This window comes from Salmo trutta, chromosome 4 (assembly GCF_901001165.1).
Source record: "Salmo trutta chromosome 4, fSalTru1.1, whole genome shotgun sequence".
NCBI classification, from domain to species: Eukaryota; Metazoa; Chordata; class Actinopteri; order Salmoniformes; family Salmonidae; genus Salmo; species Salmo trutta.
In genome coordinates, this window is record NC_042960.1 from 69666570 (window position 1) to 69682698 (window position 16129).

General features: G+C 42.9%; 1 protein-coding gene across 1 annotated transcript; it reads left to right on the top strand.

Moving 5' to 3' along the window:
• The first annotated feature begins 922 nt into the window (after window positions 1-922).
• LOC115191439 (tripartite motif-containing protein 16-like) lies at window positions 923-12259 on the top strand. The gene is made up of 6 exons (XM_029749290.1): window positions 923-1604; window positions 2034-2129; window positions 9698-9931; window positions 11170-11329; window positions 11455-11514; window positions 11751-12259. Exons 1-6 carry the CDS (start codon window positions 1023-1025, stop codon window positions 12257-12259), a joined length of 1641 nt encoding a protein of 546 aa, XP_029605150.1. The 5' UTR covers window positions 923-1022.
• The last annotated feature ends 3870 nt before the right edge of the window (window positions 12260-16129 follow it).

Below are 16129 nucleotides of genomic sequence, written 5' to 3' on the forward strand. Positions count from 1 at the left end.
CACATCTTAATACAGCTGTTGTTCCTGAATCATTGGACTCTCTACCATGCACCCTGAGCGATGGTTGAACTCATGTCTCCACATCTTAATACAGCTGTTGTTGAAAGATTCTTCAGTCTCTCCCCTTTCTGGTTAGAATTTCTACAACACTTTTTATGTCTATGCGTGCTGTTTTTAAGAGGTCGCCCAGTGATTATGCTCTGAGGGGAGCTAGGCATTTTATTTAGCATTTTGAAATCCTTTTGAAAGTGATTTGCAAATAAAAAAATAAAATAAAACTCCATGACATTTTACTGTTTAAACCAGTCCTTTACCTCCAGTGTCCTGGTCCTGAAAACACCCTACAGACAAGAGTATTCTACTACCAGAGATGGACAGAAATTACTACATACAAATACAAAATTCAGATACAAAATACCATAAAGATCAATGTATCAAATTAAACTACTAAATACTTGCATTTTGTAATGTATAGAATTACATGTACTGTATTTCATTTTATATACAAAATATATTTGGAAGTGTCTGGCCCGAACAGCAACAAGATTCTAAAATGTAAATGTATATGTGAAAATTAACATACCAAATGAACTGCAGAGCACACTGGGTATTATTATTGGTCTTGTTTCGGGACAGAGCTCATTAGAATAATACTCAACATGCTTTGCTTATTATTAATTTTACATTTACATTTTAATCATTAAGCAGACACTCTTATCCAGAGAGACTTTCAATTAGTGCAGTCATCATAAGACAGCTAGGTGACAAAACAATATATTACTAACGTATCAAGTACATTTTCCCTCAACGAAGAATTTATCAACATACTTCCTTATCAAAGAAAGTCATACCTCCTTATCAAAGAAACCACACCCCCTCTACATACAGATTACACAGTCCAGTAGGAAGCCACTCCCTGTCCTCTGGTGTAGAGTTCCATGAAACAGAAAGTCATCTTTCACACTGAACAGAAAGTCATCTTTCACACTGCCATTGCTTAACCTTCAGGAGAGAGCACCAAAATGGCAGAGAATCAGGACCTGCTCTGTTGCTCCATCTGTCTGGATCTACTGAAGGATCCGGTGACTACTGCCTGTGGACACAGTTACTGTATGGGCTGTATTAAAGAAAGCTGGGATCAGGATGATCTGAAAGGTGTCTACAGCTGTCCTCAGTGCAGAGAGACCTTTATCCCAAGGCCTGTTCTGAACAGGAGCACTGTACTGGCTGAGGTGGTGGAGAAACTGAAGAAGACAGGACTCCAGGCTGCTCCCCCTCCTGCTCTGTGCTGTGCTGGACCTGGAGATGTGGCATGTGATTCCTGCACTGGGACCAGAAAGCAGAAAGCCCTCATGTCCTGTCTGGTGTGTCTGGCCTCTTACTGTGAGACTCACCTCCAACCTCACAATGAATCTCCTGCTTTCAAAAAGCACAAGCTGATCAAAGCCACTGCACAACTTCAGGAGAAGATCTGCTCTCATCATGACAAACTGCTGGAGGTTTACTGTCGCACCGATCAGCAGTGTATCTGTTATCAGTGTACAATGGATGAACATAAAGGCCATGATACAGTGTCAGCTGCAGCAGAGAGGACTGAGAAACAGGTAAGACCAGAACAACTTGTTGGTGACTGTCTGATAAACAAAGAATTAAAGATACAGTAGGAACTAAGGCTGTTTGAATATAAGATCATTCAAATGAAATGGATCCTCAGCAGAACAAATATGAACACAAACCTTGAGTATATAGATATGTTAACACAGATTCTCCAAATGTATCACCATTTTCTAAAGTCAAACACTATTATCATTCTGAATTCCCTTTTCTAAGTCCAAAGTTCAGTCTCAACCCCTTGATACATGTAGGCCTACCATAAAACTATAATCATTCACATTGCAACATAATATAATATTGCAAAGGGACTTCCTCAGGATTGTAGACCTTCCTCTCATGGGCCCTATGTCACATTACTATACTATTGATCTACTGGACAAATAAAGCTTGATAGCTCATTGAAGAGTGATTCTCCACAGAGGCAGCTGGGGATGAGTCAGCAGAAGGTCCAGCAGAGATTCCAGGAGAGAGAGATGGAGCTGAAGGAGCTCCAACAGGCTGTGGAGTCTCTCAAGGTGAGCATTGTTGACCAGAGGAGACACACCATTTTACTTCTCTTCTCCAATCAGAGAGAGGGGTCCCTATCCAATCCCTCTGACCCCACTGTTGGGAACAGGCTGTCTGGACCCCTTTCAGAGAATTGACTGCTTAATGTAACTGACGGGATATGAACCCAGGTCTACTGTGGGATAAACCAACATCTTGACCATTACACCAAGAGGACATTCCCTATTGGGCCGACACTGATTTAGAAGTCGCAGGCGGGGCTACCTCATCACAAAACCATGAGTAACCATGACTGACTCATGTCCCCTATACATTAACATGGAGCTCTCTCTCTCTCAATTCAATTCAAAGATCTTTATTGGCATGGGAAACATATCTTTATTATGCCAAAGCAAGTGAAGTAGATAATAAACAATCATGAATGAACAGTAAACATTACACAACATTTATTTTCAGAAGAATAGAGACATTTCAAATGTTATAATTCAAGAGCAAACAGAGAGAGCCGTGCGCCAGACTGAGTTCTGGAGGTGAAATGGAAATGAATGAGGGAGAGTTAAGTGAGGTAGAAGGTGTGGAGAAGAGCTCAGAACCAGAGAAGTATTTGGTCATATGAGATTTGACTTCAGAAGAGTTCCAGGGTGTGTTGAGTGGTGGTGTCCCGTCCTCCCAGGTCGTTGGCATGGTGCAGGAGCAGATAGGGTCAAAGTAGTGGAATGGGGTAGTGGGTTTTTAATGAGTGTAGGGTTAGTTGGCATGGTGCAGGAGCAGATAGGGTCAAAGTAGTGGAATGGGGTAGTGGGTTTTTAATTAGTGTAGGGTTAGTTGGCATGGTGCAGGAGCAGATAGGGTCAAGTAGTGGATTGGGGTAGTGGGTTTTTAATTGGTGTAGGGTTAGTTGGCATGGTGCAGGAGCAGATAGGGTCAAAGTAGTGGAAAGGTGTTAATTAGTATTATCATAATTTCCCCTTTTCCCATTTCAACATATTGGATGCCAATCGCCGTTAAACTCCAAAGAAGAAGAAACGTTATATTATGTCTATGTACAGTGTTGTAACGATGTTGCTCTCTCTCTCATTCCATCACTTTCGTGGTAGTTGGTTGTGTGGGTCTCTGGTTATGAATGGGGTGCTGACAGACAATCGTTGATGGATATTTATAGCGCTCTGATCAGGACAACAATTGATTACGGGTGTATAGTTTATGGAACAGCGGCAAAGACTTAAGCTGGACAGAATCCAGTATATAGCTTTAAGGATATGTATTGGTGCATTTAAATCAACATCTGTATGTGTCTTACTAGTGGAGGCAGGTGAGAATCCTTTGGGTATATGGCGTAATAAATTGTCATTATCTTATTGGGTTGCAAGGCTGTGAGGTTGAGCATCCCACTGCTACTGTTCTAGATGACTGTTGGGAATATACAATGTGATTTGTGTTTCCTGAGGAGGGCTACTATTCTTTTTGCATATTTTCCAAATGTATTTTCTGGTTGTTAAGGGTTTATTTATTGGTTTCCACTGTTAAAACTTCTTGGGGCTATGTGGGACGTTAGCGTGCCACCCGTGGCGCACCCTATCAACAGCAGGTGCATTTCAAGAGCGGCAAATTTGAAACCAAATAAATGTCAAAATTCAAATTTCTCAAACATACAACTAACTAACAGCCTTTGAAAGATAAACATCTTCTTAATCTAACCACGTTTACCGATTTCAAAAAGGTTTTACGGGGAAAGCATAAAGTTAGGTTATGTTAGGAGAGTACATTGACAATAGCTGTGTGTAGTGTATTGTCGATTCAAAGACAGGCGTCACCAAAACCATAAAATCAGCTAAAATTATGCACTAACCTTTTACAATCTCCATCAGATGACACTCCTAGGACATTATGTTAGACAATGCATGCATTTTTAGTTCTATCAAGTTCATATTTATATCTAAAAACAGTGTTTTACTATGGCGTTGATGTGCAGTAAATCGTTTCCCTCCAATACCGGCAGTCAAGTCATGACAACAAAATAATTAATTAATATTAGAAAACATTGGTAAAATATTATATTATCATTCAAAGAATTATAGATTTACATCTCTTGAACGCAATGGACTTGCCAGATTTAAAATTAACCTTACTGGGAAATCACACTTTGCAATAATCTGAGCACTGCGCAAGAAAAATACGCATTGCGATACAGACTAACCGCCATGTTGGAGAGATCTAAAATCGAAAATACTATGTAAATAATCCATTACCTTTGATTCTCTTCATCAGATATCACTTCCAAAGAATCCCAGGTCCATAACGAATGTAGTTTTGTTCAAAAAAGCTCATCATTTATGTCCAAAAACCTCCGTGTTGTGGCACATGATCTAAGCCAGCCGGACTTCACTTCACTTCAAGAACGGAAAAAATATATTTTCGTTTGTTCAAACACGTCAAACGTTGTATCGCATAAATCATTAGGGCCTTTTTTAACCAGAACATGAATAAAATTCAAGGCGGACCATTGGGTTCTCTTTTAAAACGTTTCGGAATGAGAGTACCCACCATCAAATCGCACGCCAGGTGTCTAATGGGCCATCACGTTCCATGGCTCTTCTTCAGTCAGATCTCACTGTAGAACATTCAAAACACTTTGTAAAGGCTGGGGACATCTTGTGGAAGCAATAGGAAGTGCCAAAATATTCCTCCTTCCCTTTGTTTTTCAATGGTATAGGCTTAAAGTCAATTCAACACATCAGGTATCCACTTCCTGTCAGAATCTGTCTCAGGGTTTTGCCTGCCAAATGAGTTCTGTTATACTCACAGACACCATTCAAACAGTTTTTGAAACTTTAGGGTGTTTTCTATCCAAACCTGAACAATAATATGCATATTCTAGCTTCTGAGTTGGTGTAATAGGCAGATAAAAATGGGCACATATTCTTTCAAAAATTCTCAATACTGCCCCCTATACCCTAACAGGTTAATCGGTTAGAGTTGAGGGGGGAGTAGGGTAGTTTGTTTGGGAGGTGTGATGTTATATAATATTACCCAGTTATATAATATTCCCATTTGAAGTAAACACAAAAAAGTGGGGCTTATTTTAGATCATGTTTCACCCTGCCAGCTCCTATTATTTGTATTGAAAAAACAGGCCTTATTTTTGGTCATGTTTCACCCTGCCAGCTCCTATTAGTTGTATTGAAAAAACAGGCCTTATTTTTGGTCATGTTTCACCCTGCCAGCTCCTATTAGTTGTATTGAAAAAACAGGCCTTATTTTAGGTCATGTTTCACCCTGCCAGCTCCTATTAGTTGTATTGAAGAAACAGGCCTTATTTTAGGTCATGTTTCACCCTGCCAGCTCCTATTAGTTGTATTGATAAAACAGGTCTTATTTTAGGTCATGTTTCACCCTGCCAGCTCCTATTAGTTGTATTAAACACTGTGGCACCAACTCACCTTCTGAAAGTTCTATTCCCAGTCCATTGTTCTGCGTCACAATGTCAGCTTCACTATTGTTATCAATGAGACCAGCCCGCGTTAACCTTGTAGGTTTACCTCAGGTAACTTATTATTAACTAGGTTACAGCTACTTGGTGAGGAAGCTCACTGTTCACCTGGTTACAGGTTGTGGTGACCCACAGTGCTTAGCGCACAGCCATCAATTGTTAAAGATTTTGTTGTCGTGGTGTCAACATTTGTTTTTCAGAAAAAGGTGTAAAACCTTAACAAAACTTATGTCCCTGTTCTCTTTTTCAAGATGTGGCCGATTTAAACAGCCGGAAAATATTTATTTTAAATTAATGAATAACCTTTTTGATGATATGTTGTTTCTAAATGGCTGCAATTGTTGTGGGACAGGTTTGAGACTGATCTCTGTAATGTATATGAAAAATGCTCTTTATTTCTCAGCTGCCTCACCAATGTCTTTATGTGAATTAATAACTTTAATTGGTAAATATTTCCAATAGATGGCAGCATAAGACCACGAAGCATCAGTTATAGGCTACAAACAGCCATATGATTGACATAAAATATCATGCAACCAAAGACTGTATGTCCCATGATTTTCTAAAATGGTCACTCATTACTTTACAGTTAACTATATATCTCGTATTAGTCCTGTGTTGCTTTTGGGAGAGTAAAACAATATTAACTATAGCAGGTATTGAACCCCGGTCAAATAACCACTAGTCAGATGTGCTGACCTCAACCCTAGTAAACATGCATTATGACATCATGTTAATATGTCATATTGGGAGGAAACAGCCTCGGAATAGAAAATACGATGCATCTTCCAGCCTGACAATAAATGACATCATGCAGCACTCACGTTGAGTAAATTTACCTCAACATGCCCCTCTCTTGTGGGAGAAGGCAGAGTGCTCGCTGCTCGCAGACAGAACAAGCTTTTGGTGGGGCTTGTTGAGTTGGATACTTGAACTTGACCTAAACTAATCTGAACTGTCTTATGCTGCCATCTATTGGAATTATTTAGCAACTGCAGCAGTACTGAATAAAGTGTATATCCTTACTAAAGTAGTAATTACTCAGAATCGCAAAATATAAAATGTTATAGTTAATTTTATCACTAACAACCATAACATTTCCATTTATATCATAATGAAACTGCCATAAACCAAGAACGCCATACATTTAGTTAATTATATAAAAATGTGTATATTTAAATGGGTCACATTATCTACCAAAGTAACCTTAACATAGACACTGAAAATGAGCTTTTATAGTATAAATCTGGCTGCTCTCAAAAGAGCCTTTGCATTTACATGTGAGTCATTTAGCAGACACTCTTATCCAGAGCCACCAGGGTTAAGAGCCTAAATCTGCCTAAAAAAGGCGATTTACAGATTTTTCACCTAGTCGGTTCGGGGATTCGAACCAGCCACCTTTCGGTTACTGCCCAACGCTCTTAACCGCTAGATTACAAACCACTAAATGTTAAACACAAAAGTCAAATGGTGGTAGATAAATGGTAAGCTGGTTAAATAAAAGACTGCTGTTATAACTTTCAGACTGCCCTCCTCTGTTCCTCGGGTGATGTGGAGGTAAACCCAGGCCCTGCATGTCCCCAGGCACCCTCATTTGTTGACTTCTGTGATCGAAAAAGCCTTGGTTTCATGCATGTCAATATCAGAAGCCTCCTCCCTAAGTTTGTTTTACTCACTGCTTTAGCACACTCCGCCAACCCTGATGTCCTTGCCGTGTCTGAATCCTGGCTTAGGGAGGCCACCAAAAATTCTGAGATTTCCATACCCAACTACAATCTCTCCAGGAATAAGTCTCTCACTGTTGCCGCCTGCTATCGACCCCCCTCCGCTCCCAGCTGTGCCCTGGACACCATTTGTGAATTGATCGCTCCCCATCTAGCCTCAGAGTTCGTTCTGTTAGGTGACCTAAACTGGGATATGCTTAACACCCCGTCAGTCCTACAATTTAAGCTAGTTGCCCTCAATCTCACACAAATGATCAAGGAACCTACCAGGTACAACCCCAAATCCGTAAACATGAGCACCCTCATAGACGTTATCCTGACCAACTTGCCCTCCAAATACACCTCCGCTGTTTTCAATCAGGATCTCAGCGATCACTGCCTCATTGCCTGCATCCGTAATGGGTCCGCGGTCAAACAACCACCCCTCATCACTGTCAAGCGCTCCCTAAAACACTTCTGCGAGCAGGCCTTTCTAATCGACCTGGCCCGGGTATCCTGGAAGGATATTGACCTCATCCCGTCAGTAGAGGATGCCTGGTTGTTCTTTAAAAGTGCTTTCCTCTCCATATTAAATAAGCATGCCCCTTTCAAAAAATGTTGAACTAAGAACAGATACAGCCCTTGGTTCACTCCAGACTTGACTGGCCTTGACAAGAACAAAAACACCCTGTGGCGTACTGCACTAGCTTCGAATAGTCCCCGCGATATGCAACTTTTCAGGGAAGTCAGGAACCAATACACACAGTCAGTTAGGAAAGCAAAGGCTAGCTTTATCAAACAGAAATTTGCATCCTGCAGCATTCATTCCAAAAAGTTTTGGGACACTGTAAAGTCCATGGAGAATAAGAGTACCTCCTCCCAGCTGCCCACTGCACTGAGATTAGGAAACACTATAACCACTGATAAATCCATGATAATCAAGAATTTCAATAAGCATTTCTCTATGGCTGGCCATGCTTTTCACCTGGCTACCAGCAGCTCTGCACCCCAAATTTTTCTATTGTGTTATTGACTGTACGTTTGTTTATTCCATGTGTAACTCTGTGTTGTTTTTGTCGCATAGCTTTGCTTTATCTTGGCCAGGTCGAAGTTATAAATGACAAATTGTTCTCAATTTGCCTACCTGGTTAAATAAAGGTGAAATAAAGTAACAAATAAAATAAAAAATAAAATAAAATAAAAAATTTGTTTGGGGCAATAGGGACATGTCTGTCTATTTCTCCAATTATCTCTAATAGATGTATTTATTGTAATGGTTTGAAGTTCTACACCATTTTAATCAGGATAACCTATTATTTCTAATGATGTAAGGTTGGGCAGCGTCCTCTGGTGTCATCGATCGCTAGACCAGAAAGTCAGAAGTTACAATTTCTTTCCTACTTCCTGGTAATGCAGACATCAACACACTTGGCACCATCGAGGTGCGGATGTTTACTTTCTACACCAGTTGTTGTTATTATTATTATTAAAAAAAAATCCCAGTTTTGTCCAAAAACAGATTGTGGTGGTATAATAAAAAGGTAAACATTTTTTGGTGCCATTTATGGAAAACTGAATTGGGTTTGTGGCTGGATCAGCAGCTCTTCATCATGCGGCAGGAGAGACTCAATACAGCAGGTGTCTCTGATTTCTATGCTGCAGTACTGAGGGCCTGGCAGCTGCTGAGACCCACACGAGAGGGGGGTGTGGTGCCTGGGCCGTGGGTATGGGAGGAGCCACTGATCACTGGGTTTGGTGGACCTGGAGAGCAGGGTGGCAGCGTTCTGACTCAAAGCAGCACAGAGGCTACTGTACCGCACGGAGGTGGGCTTAGCGGGAGGGAAGGGGCATCAGTGGCAGGGGGTTGTGGGGGCTGAGAGCATGGCAGGGTATAGGTGGAGGGTGCTCTATAAGCTCCCAGTGCTGGAAAGGTCAGGGGTCGTCCAGTGGAGGGTATTACATGGAGCCCTGGACACCAATAGCTGGTTGGCTCAGGTTGACCTGGGAGTTGGGGAGGGGTGTCCGTTTTCTGCAATGACAGACTGTTCATCAGGTTTTTTCTGTGTTGCCAGGGTAATGCCATTACTGTTGACGCCTTAGGGTTGAGTTTGAGTTTTCCAAAATGATCAACAGTGTGGAGATGTTTCAGGAGGTATGGGGGCTCAGGGGGGCTGTCTGTACGGCTGGAGAGGAGGGGTTGGATATACGGTTGGAATGTGGTGCTGAATGGTGTTTGGGTACTGTATAATGTGATTGTATGGTGTGATTTAAGGAGGGGGGAGGGGTGTTAGTGTAATGAGGAAGACAAGTCAGTCTCACCCCCCCTGCTTTCTCTCTCTCTCTCTTTCTTTGTCTCTCTGTCTCTCTCTCTCTCTCTTAACAGCGCTCTGCACAGGCAGCAGTGGAGGACAGTGATCAGATCTTTACTGAGCTGATCCGCTCCATTGAGAGAAGGAGCTCTGAGGTGAAGGAGCTGATCAGAGCCCAAGAGAAGGCTCAAGTGAGTCAAGCTGAAGGACTCCTGGAGCAACTGAAGCAGGAGATAGCTGAGCTGAGGAAGAGAAGCACTGAGCTGGAGCAGCTCTCACACACAGAGGATCACATCCATTTCCTCCAGGTAACTAAACTGTCTTGTGATATGAAATTAACTTAATGTGAAACTATTCATCTCAATCATTATGTTGTCCTCTCCGTCTCTCTCTCTCTCTGTCCGTCTCTGTCCGTCTCTCTGTCTCTCTCTGTACGTCCCTCTCTCTCTCTCTCTCTCTCTCTCTCTTTCCGTCCATCTCTCTCTCTCTCTCTCTCTCTCTCTCTCTCTCTCTCTCTCTCTCTCTCTCTCTCTGTCCGTAACTCTCTCTCTCACTATCTGTCCGTCTGTCCCTCTCTCTCTCTCTCTCTCTGCCCATCCCCCTCTCTCTCTCTCTCTGTCCGTCCGTCCCTCTCTCTCTCTCTGTCCATCGCTATGTATCTCTCTATGTCCGTCCCTCTGTCTCTCTCTGTCCTTCCCTCTCTCTCTCTCTGTCCGTCCCTCTCTCTCTTTCTCTCTCTCTCTCTCTCTCTCTCTCTCTGTCCGTCCCCCTCTCTCTCTCTCTCTCTCTCTCTCTCTCTCTCTCTCTCTGTCCGTCCCTCTCTCTCTCTCTCTCTGTCCATCCCTCTCTCTCTCCCTCTCTCTCTGTCTGTCCCTCTCTCTCTCTCTCTCTCTCGATCTCTGTCCGTCCCCCCCCCTCTCTCTCTCTCTCTCTCTCTCTCTGTCCGTCCCTCTCTCTCTCTCTCTGTCCATCCCTCTCTCTCTCTGTCTGTCCCTCTCTCTCTCTCTCTCTCTCTCTCTCTGTCCGCCCCTTCTCTCTCTGTCCGTCCCTCTCTCTCTCTCTCTCTGTCCGTACCTCGCTCTCTCTCTTTCTCTCTCTTTCTCTGACCGTCCCTCTCTCTCTCTTTCTTTGTCCATCTCTCTCTCTCTCTCTGTCTGTCCCTCTCTCTCTCTGTCCGTCTCTCTCTCTCTCTCTGCCCGTCCCTCTCTCTCTCTCTCTCTGTCCGTCCGTCCTTCTCTCTCTCTCTGGCCCTCTCTCTCTCTTTCTGTCCCTCTCTCTCTCTCTCTGTCCCTCTCTCTCTCTCTGTACCTCTCTCTCTCTCTTTGTACCTCTGTCTGTCACTCTGTCTGTCCCTCTCCCTCTCTCTGTCCATCCCCCTCTCTGTCTCTCTCTCTGTCCATCTTTGTCTGTATCTCTCTCTGTCCGTCTTTGTCTGTCTCTCTCTCTCTCTTTCTCTCGTTGTCTCTCTCTCTCTCTCTCGTTGACTCTCTCTCTCTCTTTCTTTGTCTCTCTCTCTCTCTGTCTCTCTGTCTGTCTCTCTCTCCAGAGTTATCAGTCTCTCTCCAGTATCAGTGTATCTTCAGACTTACCCAGCATCGTTGTCCGTCCTCTTCAGTCCTTTGGAGATGTGAGTAAGACTGTGTCTGAACTGAGAGAGAAACTAGAAGACTTCCTTAAAGGAGAATGGACCAAGATCTACACTACAGGTGTGTTGAAAATAATAACAACATCAACTTTAGGCCATTGAAAGTTCCCTACTAGTCATATACATGTGGAATATGGTATGATAATAACATTCCCTCTCTCTGTCAATGTGTTTGTGTGTCTGTAGTGAATATAGTGGATGTTGTACTGCCTCCAGAGCCCAAGACCAGAGAACAGTTGTTACAATGTGAGTCTCTTTATTGTGAAGTAACTAACAGTCTCTTTTTACTGACACTCCTAACAATCCCTCTAGAAATATATAGCAATAGTAGATCTAATCAAAGACTGGGTATCTATCTGACTCCTCATATTTCTCTGATTTGATCTCTGCTGTGCTCTAATCAAAGACAGGGTAGATACAGTATCTGACTTAACTTATTGTTCTGACTCCCCTCATTGGTCTCTGCTCTGCTCTTCTCTCAGATTCCTGTCAGCTCACACTGGACCCAAACACAGCACACACACACCTCTCTCTGTCTGAAGGGAACAGAAAGGTGACCTATACATTCCAAGACCAACCATATCCTGACCATCCAGACAGATTCACCAACTACTACCAGGTTCTGTGTAGAGAGCGTCTGTCTGGATGCTGTTACTGGGAGGTGGAGTGGAGTGGTGATGTTGTTACAGCAGTCTCATATAAAGACATCAGCAGAACAGAGACAGATGATGGACTTGGAGACAATAACAAGTCCTGGAGTTTACAGTGCTCTAGTGGTGGTTATTGGTTCATACACAATAATGTTGAGACTAAAGTATCAGGCCCTCAGTCCTCCAGAGTAGGAGTGTACCTGGATCACAAGGCAGGTACTCTGTCCTTCTACAGTGTCTCTGACACAATGACCCTCCTCCACAGAGTCCAGACCACATTCACTCAGCCCCTCTATCCTGGGTTTTGGCTCGATGGTACTGCTGAGCTGGTTAAACTGTAGTAGGGTCCACATAGATACTAGTCATGCTGGTGTAGTCTATAGCTGAGCTGGTTAAACTGTAGTAGGGTCCACATAGATACTAGTCATGCTGGTGTAGTCTAGTGCTGTAGTGATGGTCCCCAGATGTGATGATTCATTCTACTCTGTTTTATCTACAATGATTTAACTGATTTGATCTTCAGATGTTCTGAATTAAAATAAATTCAATTCTTTCATTTTGATTTATACATATATTCTTTCACTTAGATTTTTTTCTGACTGATTTGAATTTTAAGAGATTTAAGATATTCATATTTGATAAAATGCAATGTTTTAATCTTGTACATTTCCATGAATCTTGTCCGGAGCGTCATGGTTAAGACCAAGACCAATATCTTACAGAGACCTATCAATAAACTCTGTCTGCTCCTGGAGGCAGCGGAGTGAGACACACACATACACAGTGCTCCATCTTTGAATCACGTGCACCTCTGATTCGTTGATGTTGTACTCTTACATTCTTTGATGTCGTAGTCATACATTTTTTGGACGTCATACTCTTGACATTTTTGGAAGTTGAACACCTGAACACTTCAACTCAGACTGAGATCTACGGACTATTTTCCTATATGGCACCTTGTATATTTGTATATAGCTATGAACTGTAATGGTGCTCTGGTATAGAATGTTTTGTGTATTGGCTCTACGTTTGAATATTAAGTAATTGTTGTCCACTCAGTGCAGTTAACAATTAGGGGCCGGTATGTTAGAGCCGATTTGGACATATTTGTATAAAAGACAGAACATTCAGAGCTCCATGTATATTTGTGTAAATATGAATGTATATGATGAAATATTAGGTACGTACCTTTATGATTTATATTTACCTGATTGAGATGTATTCACTTGTTGTTAGTGTAACTTAGTTTTTGCCCCCCCCTCTTGCCCATTCATTGTACTGCAGTAAGTGTGTTAGGATAAAGGCAGGAAGTTGGGCCTTTGGGGGGAGGAGTCCTTGCTAGACGCGGGAGCGGTATAGTTTTTTGACCATACAGACATACAGACATACAGACAGGTCATATTGTGTATTTTCCATATCAAATAACCTATGTTTTAAGTTGATTGGATATTCATTTTCCTGTTAGATATAAGAAGAATAAACATTTGTGTTGCACCACATCCCTGGATCACATTAAATGTTTGGCTTTTTGGAAACCTTGAGTGTGGACTGCATGCCAAACAACCCCGCTTCAGGCTTGGGCAGTGGCCAAGGTCAAGAGGAAAGGAAGCCACTACAATGATGTATGAGGTTGATGTATATTGGTTGTCATTCAGAACCATTGATATGTTTTCTCAGTTGGTTCTCTGTCTCTATGTAATTCTCCTCAGTGGCATTGAACAGGTAGTATCACTAACTAACTAACTAAACTATATCAAAATCAAATGTATTTATATAGCCCTTCTTACATCAGCTGATATCTCAAAGTGCTGTACAGAAACCCAGCCTAAAACCCCAAACAGCAAGCAATGCAGGTGTAGAAGCACGGTGGCTAGGAAAAACTCCCTAGAAAGGCCAAAACCTAGGAAGAAACCTAGAGAGGAACCAGGCTATGAGGGGTGGCCAGTCCTCTTCTGGCTGTGCCAGGTAGAGATTATAACAGCACATGGCCTAGATGTTCAAATGTTCATAAATGACCAGCATTGTCAAATAATAATAATCACAGTAGTTGTCGAGGGTGCAACAAGTCAGTAACACAAGAGTAAGTGTCAGTTGGCTTTTTCATAGCCGATCTTTGGTCTGGTTGGTCTGGTTTCCCAGACACAGACACTATATGGGACAGACACAGATTAATCCTAGTCCTGGACTATAAAGTATATTCAATGTAGATGTCCAGGAAACCGGCCCTAAATGTGTCATCTTTCATCCTCCCATACTGCTTAGTCCAGCAACATTAAACCTGTCCAGCAGGTGGTGTATTGACCAAACAATAAAACCAGCAGATATCTTGACTTGCCACTCAGTATATCAGTAATGTTCAGAATAGTACTTTAATATCATTGGAGATTGATGGTCTTTTTAATCCACTATCCAGAGTCAGGAACAGATGAAGTTAGGTCTGCTACTGTTCAGTGATTAAATATGATTTATGGTGATGGGAAATAAAAAATACAACACTAAACTTCATCTAGTAATAGTTTTCCTTTGTTATTTATTCCAAGGTGTGTCTTTAACTTGTAAATGGATTGTGTGGAGGTGAGCTAGTGGTGTGGCTGATAGAATAGAATGAAAAGGGAGGATGGGAGGGGAAATGGGCAGATATATCAGACAGATGAGGGAGAGAAAGATTTTCATACAGGAGTTAGTGTGTCTGTTCCAAATTGCTCCCTATTCCCTGCGTAGTGCACTAGGCTTCTTTTGACCAGATCTAAAGTAGTGTTGTAGAGGTTAGATTGTTTCTCCCTGTCATTACAACATGACAATATGGTCATGACTTTAGTGGTTTCCTCCCCCCTTTGTTTTTATTGTTATTTTGCTATGTGTGTTGTCAGGTTGTTCCCTTGTGTTCCAAATTGAAAATCCATTAATTAACAATGAATCACAAACGAATTATATTCCAGTTGTGTTTAGGCATCTTCATGTCTGACATCCCCCAGTTCTGTTTAGACCCATTGAACTGGGTCACATTCTAAATGGTGACTTGTATTGATAGTCCATACTGGACCTAACTGTGGTTAACCAGACTGGAGGGGTTCTGATCACATATTCTCTCATCTCCAGAACTTTACCTGATGTTCTCTCTCTGCCTCTGTCCCTCTGTCTCTCTCTCTGTCTCTCTCTCTCTCAACCGTATAGAAAGCAGACAACCTCAATATGGTTGTAAGGGTGGTAATGTGGTGCGTAACTGGTGGCAGGGAAGTCAAACGCAGGAGAGCAGAACTAGGTAATAGCCAGAGCAGTTTAATAGCAAAAAAAACATCTTCATAAAGAAATAAGCAACTTGGGTACAAAACCGGACGCGCACCAGTAAACAACGTCCACAAGCACTTACAATAAACAATTCCACACAAAGACATGGGGGGAACAGAGGGTTAAATACACAACAATTAATAAGGGAAATGGAAACCAGGTGTGTAGGAAAACAAGACAAAACAAATGGAAAATGAAAAGTGGTTCGACGATGGCTAGAAGACCGGTGACGCCGACTGCCGAACACCGCCCGAATAAGGAGAGGAAACAACTTCGGTGGAAGTCGTGACAGTACCCCCCCCCCCCCTTGACGTGCTGCTCCAACCGGCCTCGGAGACGACCCGGAGGGCGAGGTGCAGGGCGATCCGGACGGAGACGGTGGAACTTCCATAGCATTGAAGGGTCCAACACGTTCTCCACCGGAAGACATCTACCCGAGCACACGTTCTCCTCCGGACCGAACCCTCCCAGTCCACAAGGTACTGAAGGCCCCTCGCCCGACGTCTCGAATCCAGTATGGATCGAACGGAGTACGCCAGGGCCCCCTCGATGTCCAGAGGGGGCAGAGGAACCTCCCGCACCTTAAACTCCTGGAGCCAATACGGTAATCAGGGGGAAGTTGTAACCTGTAACTCACCTCGTTCAGTCTCCTCAGGACTTTAAATGGCCCCACAAACCGCGGACCCAGCTTCCGGCAGGGCAGGTGGTGACGGTCTGCGCTGGCTATCTGGAGCAGCACGGCGTGCTGAAGCTGAACATGAGCGGCGTCTCATGTCTCCTCCGCGCACCAGAACCAGTCGTCCACTGCAGGAGCCTCGGTCTGACTCTGATGTCAAGGAGCCAGAACCGGCTAATACTCCAGTACGCACTGGAAGGGGGAGAGGTGTGGAGGAGTGGCGGAGCGAGTTCTGGGCCATCTCTGC